The sequence below is a fragment of the Oncorhynchus clarkii genome, chromosome 6 (assembly GCF_045791955.1).
Source record: "Oncorhynchus clarkii lewisi isolate Uvic-CL-2024 chromosome 6, UVic_Ocla_1.0, whole genome shotgun sequence".
Classification (NCBI taxonomy): Eukaryota; Metazoa; Chordata; class Actinopteri; order Salmoniformes; family Salmonidae; genus Oncorhynchus; species Oncorhynchus clarkii.
The window spans coordinates 70,499,693-70,516,370 of NC_092152.1; the positions used below are offsets into that span (position 1 = coordinate 70,499,693).

The 16,678-nt window shown below is 42.2% G+C and overlaps 1 protein-coding gene across 3 annotated transcripts in view; it reads left to right on the plus strand.

The window, feature by feature from the left end:
• The window catches only part of LOC139411540 (anoctamin-5-like), a 25,733-nt gene extending 9,609 nt beyond the window's left edge, over positions 1-16,124 (plus strand). For 2 of the 3 annotated variants that reach the window (XM_071158012.1, XM_071158013.1), the window contains exons 2-20: positions 1,851-1,921; positions 2,862-2,969; positions 3,643-3,711; positions 5,050-5,334; positions 5,439-5,558; positions 5,680-5,795; positions 6,393-6,527; positions 8,832-8,937; positions 9,245-9,305; positions 9,423-9,574; positions 9,675-9,749; positions 9,869-10,097; positions 10,340-10,518; positions 10,657-10,754; positions 10,952-11,073; positions 11,168-11,373; positions 11,553-11,755; positions 11,951-12,056; positions 12,255-16,124. In XM_071158012.1, coding sequence (XP_071014113.1) covers positions 1,851-1,921; positions 2,862-2,969; positions 3,643-3,711; positions 5,050-5,334; positions 5,439-5,558; positions 5,680-5,795; positions 6,393-6,527; positions 8,832-8,937; positions 9,245-9,305; positions 9,423-9,574; positions 9,675-9,749; positions 9,869-10,097; positions 10,340-10,518; positions 10,657-10,754; positions 10,952-11,073; positions 11,168-11,373; positions 11,553-11,755; positions 11,951-12,056; positions 12,255-12,479 — 2,666 coding nt within the window. In that variant the 3' untranslated portion in view covers positions 12,480-16,124. The remainder of the gene's footprint in view (positions 1-1,850; positions 1,922-2,861; positions 2,970-3,642; positions 3,712-5,049; positions 5,335-5,438; positions 5,559-5,679; positions 5,796-6,392; positions 6,528-8,831; positions 8,938-9,244; positions 9,306-9,422; positions 9,575-9,674; positions 9,750-9,868; positions 10,098-10,339; positions 10,519-10,656; positions 10,755-10,951; positions 11,074-11,167; positions 11,374-11,552; positions 11,756-11,950; positions 12,057-12,254) is intronic. The other variant, XM_071158015.1, reaches the window with a different exon arrangement.
• The last annotated feature ends 554 nt before the right edge of the window (positions 16,125-16,678 follow it).

Here is a 16,678-nt window from a genome sequence, read left to right on the forward strand (position 1 = left end):
GTATACTATACTGTGTGTTTCTGCATGTGTGTGGATGTGCTGCTATCTATAAATGTCTAATAAAAGTGGCCTTGTCCCTGGTTGGTAACACACTCTCTCTCTCTCTGTGTTTGCTCAGCTCTGGACTGATAATAACTGTTAGCAGTACAATCATCACAGCTTGGCACACCCCTCTGCTAGTTTGTCCTTCATAGGGGTTAGGGATGCTTGTGCTCAGACTCATCTGGCTGGCTGGCAGTCTCAACATCATTCCTACCTCATGAGTTTCTCTTTAATTTACCTCTCAGCTGTACAGAGCGGCTCCCTTGAGCCTCTCATTGGCTTGCAAGGCACTCAGTCAAACCTCCAATGAAAGAAAGCCTCAGGGCAGAAGGAATCCTTCCTGTGGTAAGCTAGATTGTGTTACGTCTGAGTGAACTACAGGGCCTCTGACTGGGCTGCTGCCCCCTCCCCCATCCCTCCGTGTACGTAGAGGCCTAACCTCCCCACAGGAAGTGCTTGTTTCCCAGCATTCAGAAATAACCAGGCGGCAGGCAGCGCTGCAACATGAGCACATTCCCTCCTAGCGGTTTCTGCCAGGCTGGGGGAGTGCTCTGCTCTGCTGCTGGAATGCTGTGTGTCTCCAGATGGAAAGTGTGCTTTTGTGAAAGTTGGTCTTTTATAGGCACATGTGTTTAGTTCTTTCCCCTGGTTTTATGTCTGAGAGCTCTTGGGAGAGTGAGTGTCTTCATGTCTATTTCACCATGATGTTGCCCTGAGGGCAGTCCATGTCAACACAGTGTTGTGTTGGGGTGTTCTGACATCTGACCACAACACAATTCCACTGACAGACTAATGCTGTTTTCTTCACATCAGCAATCCCTGCTCTCAATATAGAACTATTGCGCAATAGGAGGGAGACCGACTCGATCATCTGCAAAATCATTGGCAAATCTGTAGAAAAGGAATGTTGGTGGAAACAGAGGGATGGGTCATGTAGTGTATCTGATGACATTACACAGTCATTTTAGTTAAATAACATAGCTTTATTTTTCTAGGATTCATTTAGCCAATTGACTGTATGTAGTGAAGGTATCATACGTGACCACAGGGAACAAGTTTGACATTTCCATATCAAGTGTATGTTGTATCTCATATGACCTATTAGGCTAGTTGGTGTGATGAGGCTGGAATAATTATGTAAAATATATAGACATATAACCCATTGCTTTCTCTCAAGTAAATGAGTGGTCACACATTTCTGCACACATATCACTATGTGATTTGTACATTGTAAATAGTTTTCTGTTAAAGGGGCAATCCTTAGACCTATACCTCAGTGCAACATACATTTGTTATTTACATGTGTTTGAGTTGTCAACTAACGTGAATTCACCATGACACTGGATTTAGGTTATAAGTTGGGTGAAATAGAGATGAAATTCCCTGATGTTGATGACTTTTTACAAATCCAACCAGTTTCCACGATGATTCATTTGATATTTTTATTGAAATTATGTGGAAACAACATTGATTCAACCAGTTTTTCCCCAGTGGGATAGATGCAAGGACTGACCTTCCAAGATACCAAAATTATAGTTTTAAACATGTTTTGAGGCTATACTGTGTTTGTTTACATTTACAATATTTACCAACATTTGATTAAAACTAGTTTATATTTTGTGTTCTGACGGGGTGTGACAGTTAAACTAAGCTCATGAGGCATGTATAAGTTATATTATTCAAGAATCAATGGACTCATATGCAGTATATCATTGTACTATATATCCTAAGTCCAAAAATGTATGGAGCAACTGCAGATTGCCCTTTATGGGAACTAATCTCTGCTCGTGTTTCTTTTCTCTACACAGAGGAATGTAATGGCCACAGTCTTAATAACTTTGTAGAGGACGGAGGTACACAGCTACCTGGACACACAGAGGTTAGTCCCATGACCCCATGTTGACCTGCCTGGACACTCTCCTTTCCCTCTACGTTAACATATCCCTGCCCTAGATGACTTCCCAAGCTCTCTGTGCTGTAATGCAGCAGTGTTCTGACATGCAACGGGCAAATGAATTGAACGCTGCAACAAACAAAAAACACGTCAAATGATTTACATGATAAAGGTTAACAAAATGTTGAAGGATTAGTAGATACATTTCTTTGCACTTATGTGCGTATTTGGCTGTAAGAAATGTATGATTATGTGTTTTGTTTTTAGTCTTCCTCCACATGCTTGATTGATCCTCATCCGTGATCAATATTCTTGATCAATAGTGAGTGTGTATTGAAAGTAGGTTGTTTTGCATGCCTTTGTGTACCTTGCCTAAGTTGGAAACAACTGACCTCTTTCTACTACAGTTCTCATTGTTCAGTCGCAAGACCTCAGTGTCTCTCAGAGAGCTCTTCTCTTTATCTGTGCCAGGTTTGGGGCTTGAATCAAGAAGTGGCTGTATACTGGTCTGGGATGATCTGAGAATATCAAGACTAGGTTTAACGTTAGTATAAAAACCAAAAAGTTAATTTCAGGCACTAGTGCAATATGTACCACTTTGCTTGCCATAGTTGAGGGCTACGTTTAGCATAATGATAGGCATGCCTTCACTGGAACATGTCCAGGATCCACTGCCTCCTAACTCCTATTCAAGTTACATAAGACAAACCACACAAAAGAAAGTCCACACTCATTACAACATAAATGTGTTTATTTCATTTTGGGCGTGTCCTAAACGATATACTAAACTACGACCATGTACTTATAATATGCTTTTAACATGCATCGTCACATTCAGTAAACAGATGTTCTCGGTTCATAGGAGGAGGAGAGAAATAGTTTGTGTGGGTTAGTGTTCTGACACTCTTCTCTGTCTGCCCTCCAGACTGACAGACTACAGCAGAACAAAGACACCGTGTTCTTCAGGGACGGGGTTCGCAGGATTGACTTCATACTGTCGTACCTAGATGACAAGGATGGAGAGAAGAAGCAGGTGGGCAGCATGACGCACCATCATCAACACCGTGACAGAGAGCATTGTGTGGTTACAGAGAGACACATGGCAGTTTATCAACACGGACATGACAGCACAGAGCATTAACCTTGGAGTGGTCAGGCTTGCTTTGAGCCTGAACAACTTCAATAAGAACACAGCTATTTCAGTTTTCCGTTGCAATACCTTTTTTCACAGTAAAGACGGTGTCTGGGGTCAACTGACCACGTGACCATGACTCATAATCAGCCTGAATCAGGGCGGTAAAGAGGAGAAGGTGGCTAAAAGGAAGTGGTTGACAAGTTCCCAGTGGTTGAAACTTTGTTGTTGGGGTAATTGCATCACCTCTTTCTTGACCGAGAAGCAAAGATTTCATGCCACAGACAGACCATAGACAGACCAAATGTCATTATTACAAGGCCCTCTAGCTTCTGATTTTTGGACTTTGAGAATGCTGTGACTGGTGCCAGGCAGTCTTTCAACAGAGCTTCTACAAGAACAAAATGGATCCTCCCAAGGAAAGATTATGAGAATGAATGGGGAAGTTAGAATACAAGGAAGGATAAAGTGATAGCAGAGATGATAGAGGGGGAGATACAAGGATAAATGCTTTTCTGCCCTGATCCTTGCTATTGCGTAAAGTGCATGTGTGTCTGTCTCTGTATTTGTGCAGGAGAGGAGGAGGGAGTTTGAGGCCAACCTTAAGAAGGCTGGACTGGAGCTTGAGACTGAGGACAAATCGGTGAGTTACCCATCCGTGGCACGCTGTCGTCCTCTAGTGGTCATCATGCAGCAGCACATCACATTACTGCAAAGTGGGGAATATCTCAGCAGAGCTTTCTTAAAGGGGAATTTCACTCCACAGTCTTCTTTCCTCAGTGGTAGAAGGGTTTTTAACATATACTGAGTGTACAAAACTTTGTGAACACCTGCTCTTTCCACAACATAGACTGACCAGGTGAATCCAGGTGAAAGCTTACCTTATATGATTCCTTCAACCAGTGTAGATGGAGGAGACAGGTTAAAGAAGGATATTTAAGCCTTGAGACAATTGAGACATGGATTGTGTATATGTGCCATTCAGAGGGTGAACAGGCAAGATAAAAGATTTAAGTGCCTTTGAACAGGGTATGGTAGTACATGCCAGGCGCACAGGTTGGTGTGTGTCAAGAACTGCAACGCATCTGGGTTTTTCACGCTCAACAGTTTCAAATCAATTTTTATTTGTCACATACACATGGTTAGCAGATGTTAATGCGAGTGTAGAGAAATTCTTGTGCTTCTAGCTCCGACAATGCAGTAATAACCAACGAGTAATCTACCTAACAATTCCAAAACTACTACCTTAAACACACAAGTGTAAAGGGATAAAGAATATGTACATAAAGATATGAATGAGTGATGGTACAGAGCGGCATAGGCAAGATGCAGTAGATGGTATCAAGTACAGTATATACATATGAGATGAGTAATGTAGGGTATGTAAACAAAGTGGCATAGTTTAAAGTGGCTAGTGATACATGTATTACATAAAGATGCAGTAGATGATATAGAGTACAGTATATACATATACATATGAGATGAGTAATGTAGGGTATGTAAACATTATATTAAGTAGCATTGTTTAAAGTGGCTAGTGATATATTTTTACACCAATGTCCATTATTAAAGTGGCTGGAGTTGAGTCAGTGTGTTGGCAGCAGCCACTCAATGTTAGTGGTGGCTGTTTAACAGTCTGATGTTTAACAGTCTGATGGTTTCCTGTGTGTATCAAGAATGTTCCACCACCCGAAGGACATCCAGCCAACTTGACACAACTGTGGGAAGCATTTGGGTCACCTTGTTGTTCATGCCCCGATGATTTGAGGCTGTTCTGAAATTAACTCAATATTAGGAAGCTGTTCCTAATATTTTGTACAGAGTGTTTGTTTCTATGTTTTCTTTACTAACTTTTAGGTGAAAATATAATAAATGTATCATAAATGTACTCAATATTTTATATGATTACTCTGTTTTGTGCTTAAATTGTATGGTCAGTCAAATTGCCTCGCTCTGTCCTCTCTCAACTCCTTCCTTTTAGGACTCGGATGATCTGAAAACATACTTCCTGAAGATCCACACCCCGTGGGAGGTGTTGGCCACCTACGCTGACGTGCTGAAGATCAAGGTTCCCTTTAAGGAAAGCGACATCCCCCACGGACAGGATGTTCCACTGGAGTGGCTCTCCCGACCGTTCCGCCTGCCAGGGAAGGTGATGCGCCCACAGCCTGACTACTTCACCTCTCCATTTGATAAGGACAAGATAGACTTCTTCCTCATCAAAAACCGAGACACCTTCTTCCCCCCCTCCACACGCAACAGAATAGTGAGTACAGAATCTTAACACAGAATCCAGAGAGACACGCGTGCACACACACACACACACACACACACACACACACACAGAGATCTGATGTCCCTTCCTGTCAGGTGTACTACATCCTGTCTCGCTGTCCGTACCATAAAGAGGACCGCAAGGAGACAGACAAGAAAGGTATCAAGCGGTTGCTGAACAACGGGACCTACACCTCAGCCTTCCCACTTCATGATGTAAGAATCATGTGACGCCCCACCTACATCACATCAACATACTCACAGTAGATTTCATGTGAAGATGTCAGATTTATTTCTAAACTAGAGCTGATTATTCTCCTGTCCCCTATGCTGTCAGTGTCGATACTGGGAGAGGAACACAAATGAGCAGTGTGAGAGCGAACGCTACCACCTCTATAAGAATTGGGCTAGGTTCCTCTGTTTCTACAAGGAGCAGCCCCTCAACCTCATCAGGTAAGATAAAATCGGCTGGACATCGGTTACATTTCCCCCATGCATGGACACAAAGATCTACGTCTATAACGGGGGGAGGGAGGGAGGGAGGGAGGGAGGGAGGGAGGGAGGGAGGGAGGGAGGGAGGGAGGGAGGGAGGGAGGGAGGGAGGGAGGGAAGTGGGCGAACTCAGTCCGGCTTTAAACTTACACTTGAAAGTTGGAATAGTAGAATGCACAAGGTGCAATTTCGAAATTGGGTAGTGCATCATCAGTTCCTCTTGTCATGTCAGTCATTGTATATCTTAGAGAGATATTTATAACTTGTCAGAAATGTCAGCTAACGGTTTTTTACTTAGGTTTTTTAGACCATAGATATTGTTGTAACAATTTGTCACTCAAATGTCACATGAATACACATTAGACATGACAAAATGTCTAGAATTGCATGAAAATGTGCTTTAAACCTGCAACATTCTCTCCACCAACAAGAGCGGTGTGAACAGTTTGTGTCATCAACAGCTTGTGGGGGGGGGGCTGATCTACAACACCATGCAAATACTAAGTGTCCCTACTCCCTAATGCCAAATAAGTTGAATTATGTCTGTGTTGTTAACAGGAAGTATTATGGGGAGAAGATTGGGATCTACTTTGCCTGGCTGGGCTTCTACACAGAGATGTTGTTCTTTGCTGCGGTCATGGGCGTCATATGTTTTACCTATGGTGTGCTAAGCTACGATGATAATTTAACAAGGTTTGTACCACCAGGGGGCAGAAAGGTGCCTTATTTGAAAAATAGGAAAACAGTTAATTGTCTGCATTTAAACAGGCAGCCCAATTCTAATATTTCACCCAATTATTGGCAGATGATCAATCAATCAATCAAATGTATTTATAAAGCCCTTTTTACATCAGCCGATGTCACAAAGTGATGTACAGAAACCCAGCCTAAAACCCCAAACAGAAAGCAATGCAAATGTAGAAGCACGGTGGCTAGGAAAAACTCCCTAGAAAGGCCAGAACCTAGGAAGAAACCTAGAGAGGAACAAGGCTCTGAGTGGTGGCCAGTCCTCTTCTGGCTGTGCCGGGTGGAGTTTATAACAGAACATGGCCAAGATGTTCAAAAGTTCATAGATGACCAGCAGGGTCAAATAATAATAATCACAGTGGTTGTAGAGGTTGCAACAGGTCAGCACCTCAGGAGTAAATGTCAGTTGGCTTTTCATAGCCGATCATTCAGAGTTAGAGACAGCTGGTGCGGAAGAGAGAGAGTCCAAAATAGCAGGTCCGGGACAAGGTAGCACATCCAGTGAACAGGTCAGGGTTCCATAGCCGCAGGCAGAACAGTTGAAACTGGAGCAGCAGCGTGACCAGGTGGACTGGGGACAGCAAGCAGTCATCAGGCCAGGTAGTTCTGAGGCCTGGTCCTAGGGCTGAGGTCCTCCGAGAGAAGAGAGAGAGAGAATTAGAGAGAGCATACTTAAATTCACACAGGACACCGGATAAGACAGAAGAAATACTCCAGATATAACAGACTGACCCTAGCCCCCCGACACATAAACCTTCGCAGCATAAATACTGGAGGCTAAGACAGGAGGGGTCGGGAGACACTGTGGCCCTCTCCGACGATACAGGCGGTACAGGGCCAACAGGTAGGATATAACCCCACCCACTTTGCCAAAGCACAGCCCCCACACCACTAGAGGGATATCTTCAACCACCAACCTATTACCCTGAGACAAGGCCGAGTATAGCCCACAAAGATCTCCACCACGGCACGAACCCGAGGGGGGCGTCAACCCGGACAGGAAGATCACGTCAGGGACTCAACCCACTCGACGCACCCCTCCTAGAGACAGCATGAAAGAGCACCAGTAAGCCAGTGACTCAGCCCCAGTAATAGGGTTAGAGGCAGAGAATCCCAGTGGAGAGAACCGGCCAGGCAGAGACAACAAGGGCGGTTCGTCGCTCCAGTGCCTTTCCATTCACCCTCACACTCCTGGGCCAGACTACACTCAGTCATAGGACCTATTGAAGAGATGAGTCTTCAATAAAGACTTAAAGGTCGAGACCGAGTCTGCGTCTCTCACATGGATAGGCAGACCATTCCATAAAAATGGAGCTCTATAGGAGAAAGCCCTGCCTCCAGCTGTTTGCTTAGAAATTCTAGGGACAGTAAGGAGGCCTGCATCTTGTGACAATAGCGTATGTTCGGCAGGACCAAATCGGAAAGATAGGTAGGAGCAAGCCCAAGTAATGCTTTGTAGGTTGGCAGTAAAACCTTGAAACCAGCCCTTGCCTTAACAGGAAGCCAGTGTAGAGAGGCTAGCACTGGAGTAATATGATCAAATCTTTTGATTTTAGTCAAGATTCTCGCAGCCGTGTTTAGCACTAAGTGAAGTTTATTTAGTGCTTTATCCGGGTAGCCGGAAAGTAGAGCATTGCAGTAGTCTAATCTAGAAGTGACAAAAGCATGGATACATTTTTCTGCATCATTTTAGGATAGAAAGTTTCTGATTTTTGCAATGTTATGAAGATGAAAAGCTGTCCTCAAAATATTCTTGATATGTTCGTCAAAAGAGAGATCAGGGTCCAGAGTAACACCGAGGTCCTTCACAGTTTTGTTTGAGACGACTGTACAACCATCAAGATTAATTGTCAGATTCAACAGAATAACTCTTTGTTTCTTGGGACCTAGAACAAGCCTCTCTGTTTTGTCCGAGTTTAAAAAGTACAACAGTTTTTAAAAAGTAACAACAAATAAGATCTGATCTCAATGTTCAAAATACAAATTATTGGGCTGCCTGTTTAAACACAGCCTTTGAATCATGCCCAAGTGGGCTCTCATACACATACACACACACACACACACCTAATGGTGTGTATTCAGTATATTAATAATAATTGTGTAAAAAAAAACATCTTTGTTGTTGCACATCCAACAGTACACTAAATCACGCACATCTGTCAGTCTATACAAGACATGTGAAGTCACGTCATATCAAATGTATTCATGTTCTTTCCCACTTTCTATTCCTCCTATTTATCTCTCCCACAGTAAGGAGATCTGTGACCCCAGCATTGGAGGGAGTATTGTGATGTGTCCGCTGTGTGATAAGAAGTGTAGTTACTGGAAGCTCAACTCCACGTGCCTCTCATCCTGGGTAAGGGAACATACACATTTTATTCTGTCATTCAGTCACAATGTAATCTTTCCTCAAATGGTTAATCATAATCTCTTGATGATTGGCCATTACATCTAATTATTGATGGCTCTTCACACTTAAAAAAAATAATGGCTATGTAAATATTCTGCATACTTAGCTTATTGTTTAAACCTGCCTGTCAATCAAAACCAGTGAAATCTTCCATGTTGAGTGTGCAGTATGTCATCTTGCTGTGGCCAAAGCACAGCATGTCATTTCCTCTGGGTGATTAGGAGCTCATCCTGTCCCATGTTCCCTCTTCCAGCAATCCCATCTGTTTGATAACGAGGGGACCGTGTTCTTTGCCATGTTTATGGGGATCTGGGGTAAGTGTCTGTCCACTCTGTTGTTACTGTATTAACCTGTTGGAGAATTACAGTACATCCCCTGTGAGGGAGACAGACTGTTACTGTTAGAGTGTAATGACCCTGTCGGTTCTGCAGTGACTCTGTTCCTGGAGTTCTGGAAGCGGCGCCAGGCCCAGTTGGAGTATGAGTGGGACCTGGTGGATTTCGAGGAGGAGCAGCAACAGCTCCAGATCCGCCCGGAGTTTGAGACCAAGTGCACTGACCAGAGACTCAACCGGATCACCCAGGTACGGGCTGCCAGCTGGTTATTACACACTACTTGTGCAAATTCTAAAGTATTCAATGAAAAACTACTGACTGGGCTTTCCGTTATTTGTTATTGTGCAGGAAATGGAGCCATACCTACCCCTCCCCAAAAAGTGTGGTCGCTTTTGCCTCTCCGGGGTTACTGTTCTGTTCTGGGTAAGCCAACATGCTACATCAACTCTGTGTGTCTGCAAGCATTTGTTCGCCAGTGTGCAGTATACTGTATGTGTGCTGTATGTGTGCACTGTAGCATGTGGATTTTGTATTCTCCACAGATGCTTCTGATTGTGGCCTGTATCACTGGGGTGATAGTCTACAGGCTGGCTGTGTATGCAGCCTTTGCCAGCATCATGAAGGACAGCCCCACTAAGAAGATCCATCTGGTGGGCTCTCTCATCACCCCGCAGCTCGCTACCTCTGTCACCGCCTCCTTTATCAACTTTGTCATCATTATGATCCTTAACTTCTTCTATGAGCGAGTGGCCATCTGGATCACAGATATGGGTGAGGAGGAGTAGCTCCCTATCATGACGATTTTCTCAGGAGTAGCAGGAAATGGAACACTGATGGCATATCAAGTGATGTTTACCCCAGGTCACATTAACTATACATTTCCTACTCATTTATTTTTTTACATTTTTTCTCCTATAAAGATTCACTCATACCTCAGCAGTACTTTACACCCATTAGTTTAGGTAGCTGGTGTGCCTTGAATGGCTTTGACCTCCAACTACTTGCTCCAACAGAAATTCCCAAGACACATCTGGAGTATGAAAACAAGTTGACAATGAAGATGTTCCTCTTCCAGTTTGTCAACTACTATTCTTCATGTTTCTACGTGGCCTTCTTCAAGGGCAAGTTTGTGGGTTACCCAGGCAACTACACGTACATGTTTGGCAAATACAGCAGGCTGAGGAACGAGGAGGTGAGCTTTGTCACACACCATCTACAGTATATGAACATATTCTACTATGTGAAACTCACACCTTTTGAAGAATAAACTACAGTATTTATGTTTTGATCTCAAACCTAACTGTTAAACACCCACTGCAATTTGTCCCAGTGTGACCCAGGAGGCTGTCTGATTGAGCTGACCACCCAGCTGGTGATTGTCATGACAGGGAAGCAGGTGTGTGGGAACATCCAGGAGGCCCTACTGCCGTGAGTTTCACTGACCTCTGACCTACTTCTGATAGACTGCGAAATGTACCTCGATGACCTTTCAGTTGCATATTTACTCCACCATGGGGTGTGAACCAGCTTGAACTTGTTAAAGATGTCCGACATTCAGCATGTAATTTGTACACGTGCCCTCCTCAGAGTTCAGTATTCTCTTGATCTATATTATATCCTGTCAGGCTGCTGAGGAACTGGTGGTGCAGCAGGAAGGCCCGGAAAGACCAGTACAGCCGCTGGGAGCAGGACCACGACCTGCAGAACTTCAGCCAGCTGGGCCTGTTCTATGAGTACCTGGAGATGGGTAAGGAGGCCCTTAACCCACTTCACTCTCTTCCCACATAGACAGGAGACGGTGTAGGGCTGTTCATCAACATTCTCTCTCTCTCTCTCTGCAGTAATCCAGTTTGGCTTCATCACTCTGTTTGTGGCCTCTTTCCCCCTGGCCCCCCTGCTGGCCCTCTGTAACAACATCCTGGAGGTCAGAGTGGACTCCTGGAAGTTCACCACCCAGTTCCGCCGGCCTGTGGCGGCCAAGGCCCACAACATCGGAGCATGGCAGGAGATCCTCAATGTGGTGGCCATCTTGTCCGTTGTCACCAATGTGAGTAGGATTAAATGTTATTAAGCTGTAGCCACGTTGTTGTTATCAAGTGTTCAAATCTATGTCTTTATTGTTGAACAACCCCATTTTACAATTCATATATACTGTATAATCAAAATACAATAGTTCAATAATTCAATGTGTCTTGGATCCCCTCTCATACTCTCTCATCTCCCCAGGCATTCATCATGGCCTTTACTTCAGACATGATCCCCCGCCTGGTCTACCTGTATGCCTACCACCCTGGCTCTGAAGCCACCATGAGTGGCTACATCAACAACAGCCTGTCAGTGTATGACATCTCCCAGATCCCTCTCCTCAGTACGCCCGAGGAGGGGGCGATTCCTGCCTGGTTCAACAGCTCCTTCATCACCACCTGCAGGTGGGAAGCGACTGCAATGCCAGGCCACTCACTTGCACATTTAAATACCCTTTGTCTTGACTTCACTTGACGTCTTGACTATGAAGCTGTGATTGTATTAATCCAGATGTTTACAGAGGACAGGTCAATGCTTGGGGTTTAGCACGATTGTATGTAGTTGTTGTGTCTTGACATTGGCCCTATATATTGTCTCAGGTACCGTGACTACCGCTACCCTCCAGGCCACCAGAGGCAGTACTCCCACACTATGCAATTCTGGCACATCCTGGCAGCCAAACTGGCCTTCATCATTATCATGGAGGTAAGCCATCCAAAATATGTCTATGGAACACAGCACATCTCTCCACTCTAAACCAGCAGGTGCTCTCCATTATATACAGTATGCAGCAGAGCCCAATCTTTGCTATCACTGTCTTTCAACATGTTATCATCTGTACTTCATAAGGTGAGTGTGTGATAATGATATGCTCTGTAAAGAAATGTATTCCTTTCCCATCAGCACGTGGTGTTTGTGGTGAAGTTTTTTGTGGCCTGGCTGATACCGGATGTGCCATCCGAGGTGAAGGCTCGGATCAAACGGGAACGTTACCTCATCCAGGAATACCTGCACAACTACGAGGTTGAGAAGCTCAAGATCCAGCTGAGTCAGAGTTTTATCATTGAACCCAAACCTGAGGTCTGCACTGCCACCGACAAGCATGACGTGTTATCGGAGTGCCTGTAGGCCCCCAATCAATGAACTGACACCCACCAGGGTGTTGCTGTGAAGTCTCCTCCACTGAAGGCAAACATACGTACAGTAAAGGGCTTCTGGCAATGGGGCAATCCTATCAACTGTTTCTCTTTGTTTTGTTGTTTGTTCATTTTCTAATGAGCAGCTAGCAGATTTCAACCTTTTCACCTATATTAGGACTTTCATTGGAGGCAGGGATGGAATAATTTGATCGATGGCCACATCTTGTCACCTTTTCTCAACGTCCAATGCTGTTGCAATGCAAGCTCCTATTGTTCAGCTTGCTTCATATCTTCTGTGCAATGATGTTTCTTGCAACTGATTCAGTCATTCAGTGTTGATTGTGATAGGATATTATGGAATCCTACAAAAGTATGTGCCAACTTGTTAAGTGTTCAGTTAAATGCTATTGGGATTCATGATATTGTGCCAGACAATATACAGCTTCTTGAAAAAAATGTAATCTAATGCTCAACTTATCTACAATGTCATACATAATATGTTACTAACAAATGTCCAGCAAAAACTGCCAAAGATATCCCATGGCTTTTATCAGCAGCTATCTAATAAATGACCTTTAAAGAAATATGCATGTTTGATAGAATGTAACATATAAAAATCTAATTTATTTGCCTTCAAATGTTGGCATGTTATCTGCTTCAATTTTGTTGTAGCTGGGCTACATTGAATGTGATGTGTTTTCCTTGCGTTACTGTCATGTATTTGAGATATTTTCATGGGAGTCAATGCAAAAACTGTAAATTAAAGGCCCAATGCAGCCGTTTGTATATCAATATCAAATTATTTATGGGTAACAATTAAGTACCTTACTGTAAAAATTGGCTAAAATTGCTTTTTAGCGAAACTGTTTTTTCAAGCAAGAATTTTGCTAGGACTGTCTGGAAGTAGTCTGAGTGGGGAGGGTAAAACTCAAACCTAGCTGTTATTGGCAGAGATGTTTGGAACTTTCTTTGTATCTGGTCTATCAACCAATTTACTACATGGTGATGTCACCATGGAAAGCTGAAACTCCCATCCATGCAAACCTGATGATTAGGAGGTACTGTGTATATTGTATGTTCAACCAGCAAATAACTGATCACATTTTTTTCATCAGCTGTTGTACAATTTCGATATAAAACACAGAAAAAACAGCATTTTGACTGCAGTGGCCCTTTTAAAAACTGCTTCTCTCAGCTGGGTAATGCTAGATTGATGGTCCAAGAGGGTAATACACCCATACGTCTACTGTACATACACTACCGTTCAAAAGTTTGGGGTCACTTAGAAATGTCCTTGTTTGTTTTTTTGTTTTTTTTTCCATTAATATAACATCAAATTGATCAGAAATACAGTGTAGACATTGTTAATGTTGTAAAAGACTACTGTAGCTGGAAACTGCAGTTTTTTTAATGGAATATCTACATAGGTGTACAGAGGCCCATTCTCGGCAACCATCACGCCTGTGTTCCAATGACACGTTGTGTTAGCTAATCCAAGTTTATCATTTTAAAAGGCTAATTGATCATTAGAAAACCTTTTTGCAATTATATTAACACAGCTGAAAAATGTTGTCCTGATTAAAGAAGCAATAAACCTGGCCTTCTTTAGACTAGTTGAGAATCTGGAGCATCAGCACTTGTGGGTTCGATTACAAGCTCAAAATGGCCAGAAACAAAGCACTTTCTTCTGAAACTTGTCAGTCTATTCTTGTTCTGAGAGATGAAGGCTATTCCATGTGAGAAATTGCCAAGAAACTGAAGATCTCGTACATCGCTGTGTACTACTACTCTCTTCACAAAACAGCACAAACTAGCCCTAACCAGAAAATAAAGAGGAGTGGGAGGCCCCGGTGCACAACTGAGCAAGAAGACAAGTACTTTAGAGTGTCTAGTTTGAGAAACAGATGCCTCACAAGTCCTCAACGGGCAGCTTCATTAAATAGTACCCGCAAAACATCAGCCATTGGAACACAGGAGTGATGGTTGCTGATAATGGGCCTCTGTATGCCTATGTAGATATTCCATTAAAAATCAGCTGTTTCCAGCTACAATTGTCATTTGCAACATTAACAATGTCTACACTGTATTTCTGATCAATTTGATATTATTTTAATGGACGAAAAAATGTTTTTTCTTTCAAAAACAAGGACATTTCTAAGTGACCCCAAACTTTTGAACTGTAGTATATGTTTGGTCTGATAGAGCCCTTTCCAGTGGATACAATCTACACTCCATTTGAAATGTTTTGAGTGGCATATTAAGTCATACCAGACAAAATATTAGCCCTGTTTTTGGGGTTGCATTCCTCTTTCTTGTTTAGATTTATGGTGAGATATGCAACTGTATATATGATTTCTTCTGGTGTGGGAGGCAAATGTGATTTTGCCTGTGTTACTCACATGTATCTATCTGTATCTATCTATCTGCTCTTTATTTTGACACTTTTCAAACTCATTGTAAGCAGGAAAATCACCTTTCTCAGCCCTGTTAGTCATTACTTACTGAAGTCAAATGGATCATTCCTGCTTTTTCTGTCATAATCTGTGTCTGTACTCCGTAGCACATTGAATGGCCTTCTCTTTTTAATTTTGTTTTAGCACAGAGCACTTATATGGGACTGATTTAGCCAATGAGTCTTTCAGACGGAAAACTCCACTACATTATTAATTGTTTAATGTCAATCATTCCAACATGCCTAGATGGTCTCATATTAAAAGGAAAGTTGACTTTAGATTACATGTTTCAAAGCAATTTTTATGAAATTCAACTTCAGAAGGGACTGTAGCTTATTGAATCGATTTCAAGTTACTGTAATGTGATTTGTGAGGTGTTAGCTATAGAGTATATAGACTCAGAGTATGCATCACAATCTATTGTGTCCCATAGACATTCAATGTAAGGAAACATGCCTATTTTAACAACATGAGTGAACTGTCCCCTTTACAGCAATAAATTCACACTATTTTATCACAGCCAGTATACACATGAAGAGTGTTGGGATATGTACAGTAGTTGCAACATTAATTTCAGTAAACAACCCAATTATTATTTAGATTGTTGTACAGATTACATTTGTAAAGTATAGTTTACTCAATGTAAGATTAGGTATTTCTGTCGTTTATTGACCAGATTTGATTCTGTAGGCTTTTTCTAGGTTCATCTGTTTTGAACTAATCTGTTTTGTAAATCTTAATAGCCTTTCATGGTGATGGTGGAAACTATGCCATTGGATGATTTTACTTGGTATAACTTCAACTTCAAAGTCACGTGCTACATCACTATCTCAGGCTTGTCAATATTCCAGTGCTTGACTAACACCACTCTCAGCCATACAGACAAAATCCCTTGGGAGACTCTTGACTCCTCATGTCCTTCTTGCATGCATGGTGGAAGCCACAGTACATGACCAGTAGATCAAAGCCTTAAATGTCTATGTTTACTTTTTGGGATGTTCTTCAAAAACAATAACTTTCTATTGTTCTATTCCTATGATGTTTCACAACTCATATGTTTTAAAATCAGTCTGTGTTGTCTAAATATGTTATCTTGCTTGTTTTGCATGAAAGGCTATTGACCTTATTAACAACATTTTGATAATGTAATTCCTTTAAATAAAATATTTCAGGATTTTAAATGTGTGCACTCTACAATTTACTGTTTAACTAAGAAATCTCAAATTCACATTTATTTCCAGTTGTTCAAAAATATTGTCAAACAAACATGTATAGAATAGGATAATACAGGCATGACAATAGTAGCCTATTCATATGAGAAATACTTCAAATATTTGACAAATAACAGTCAATATCATGTTTTTTTTTTAAATAAAGTTGATCGTCACGATTTCACACCCAGCCAGTACTGCATGTAAAACGTAGTGTACTTCGAGGATGTCTCATTGGCCTAATGCAAAAACCTGATAGGAATTATACGAAGTGCCCGCCAGATGGCGTCAGTGCCTCAATCCATTTATATTGTATTAGCATTATGTAGGTGGCAGTTTATTTCAGAATACCCATGTGTCTATCAAAGGTGTCTGGCTCTCACATTTTAATATTTCACAATGACCCAACTTCAGAGTGAATTGTGGTGGAACCGCAAGTCCCTCGAAATAGTCAAAAACGTGGATTAATGATGTATTATTTGCAACATTGTTTAAATGAATATGCATGGAGTAGCCTCCATATT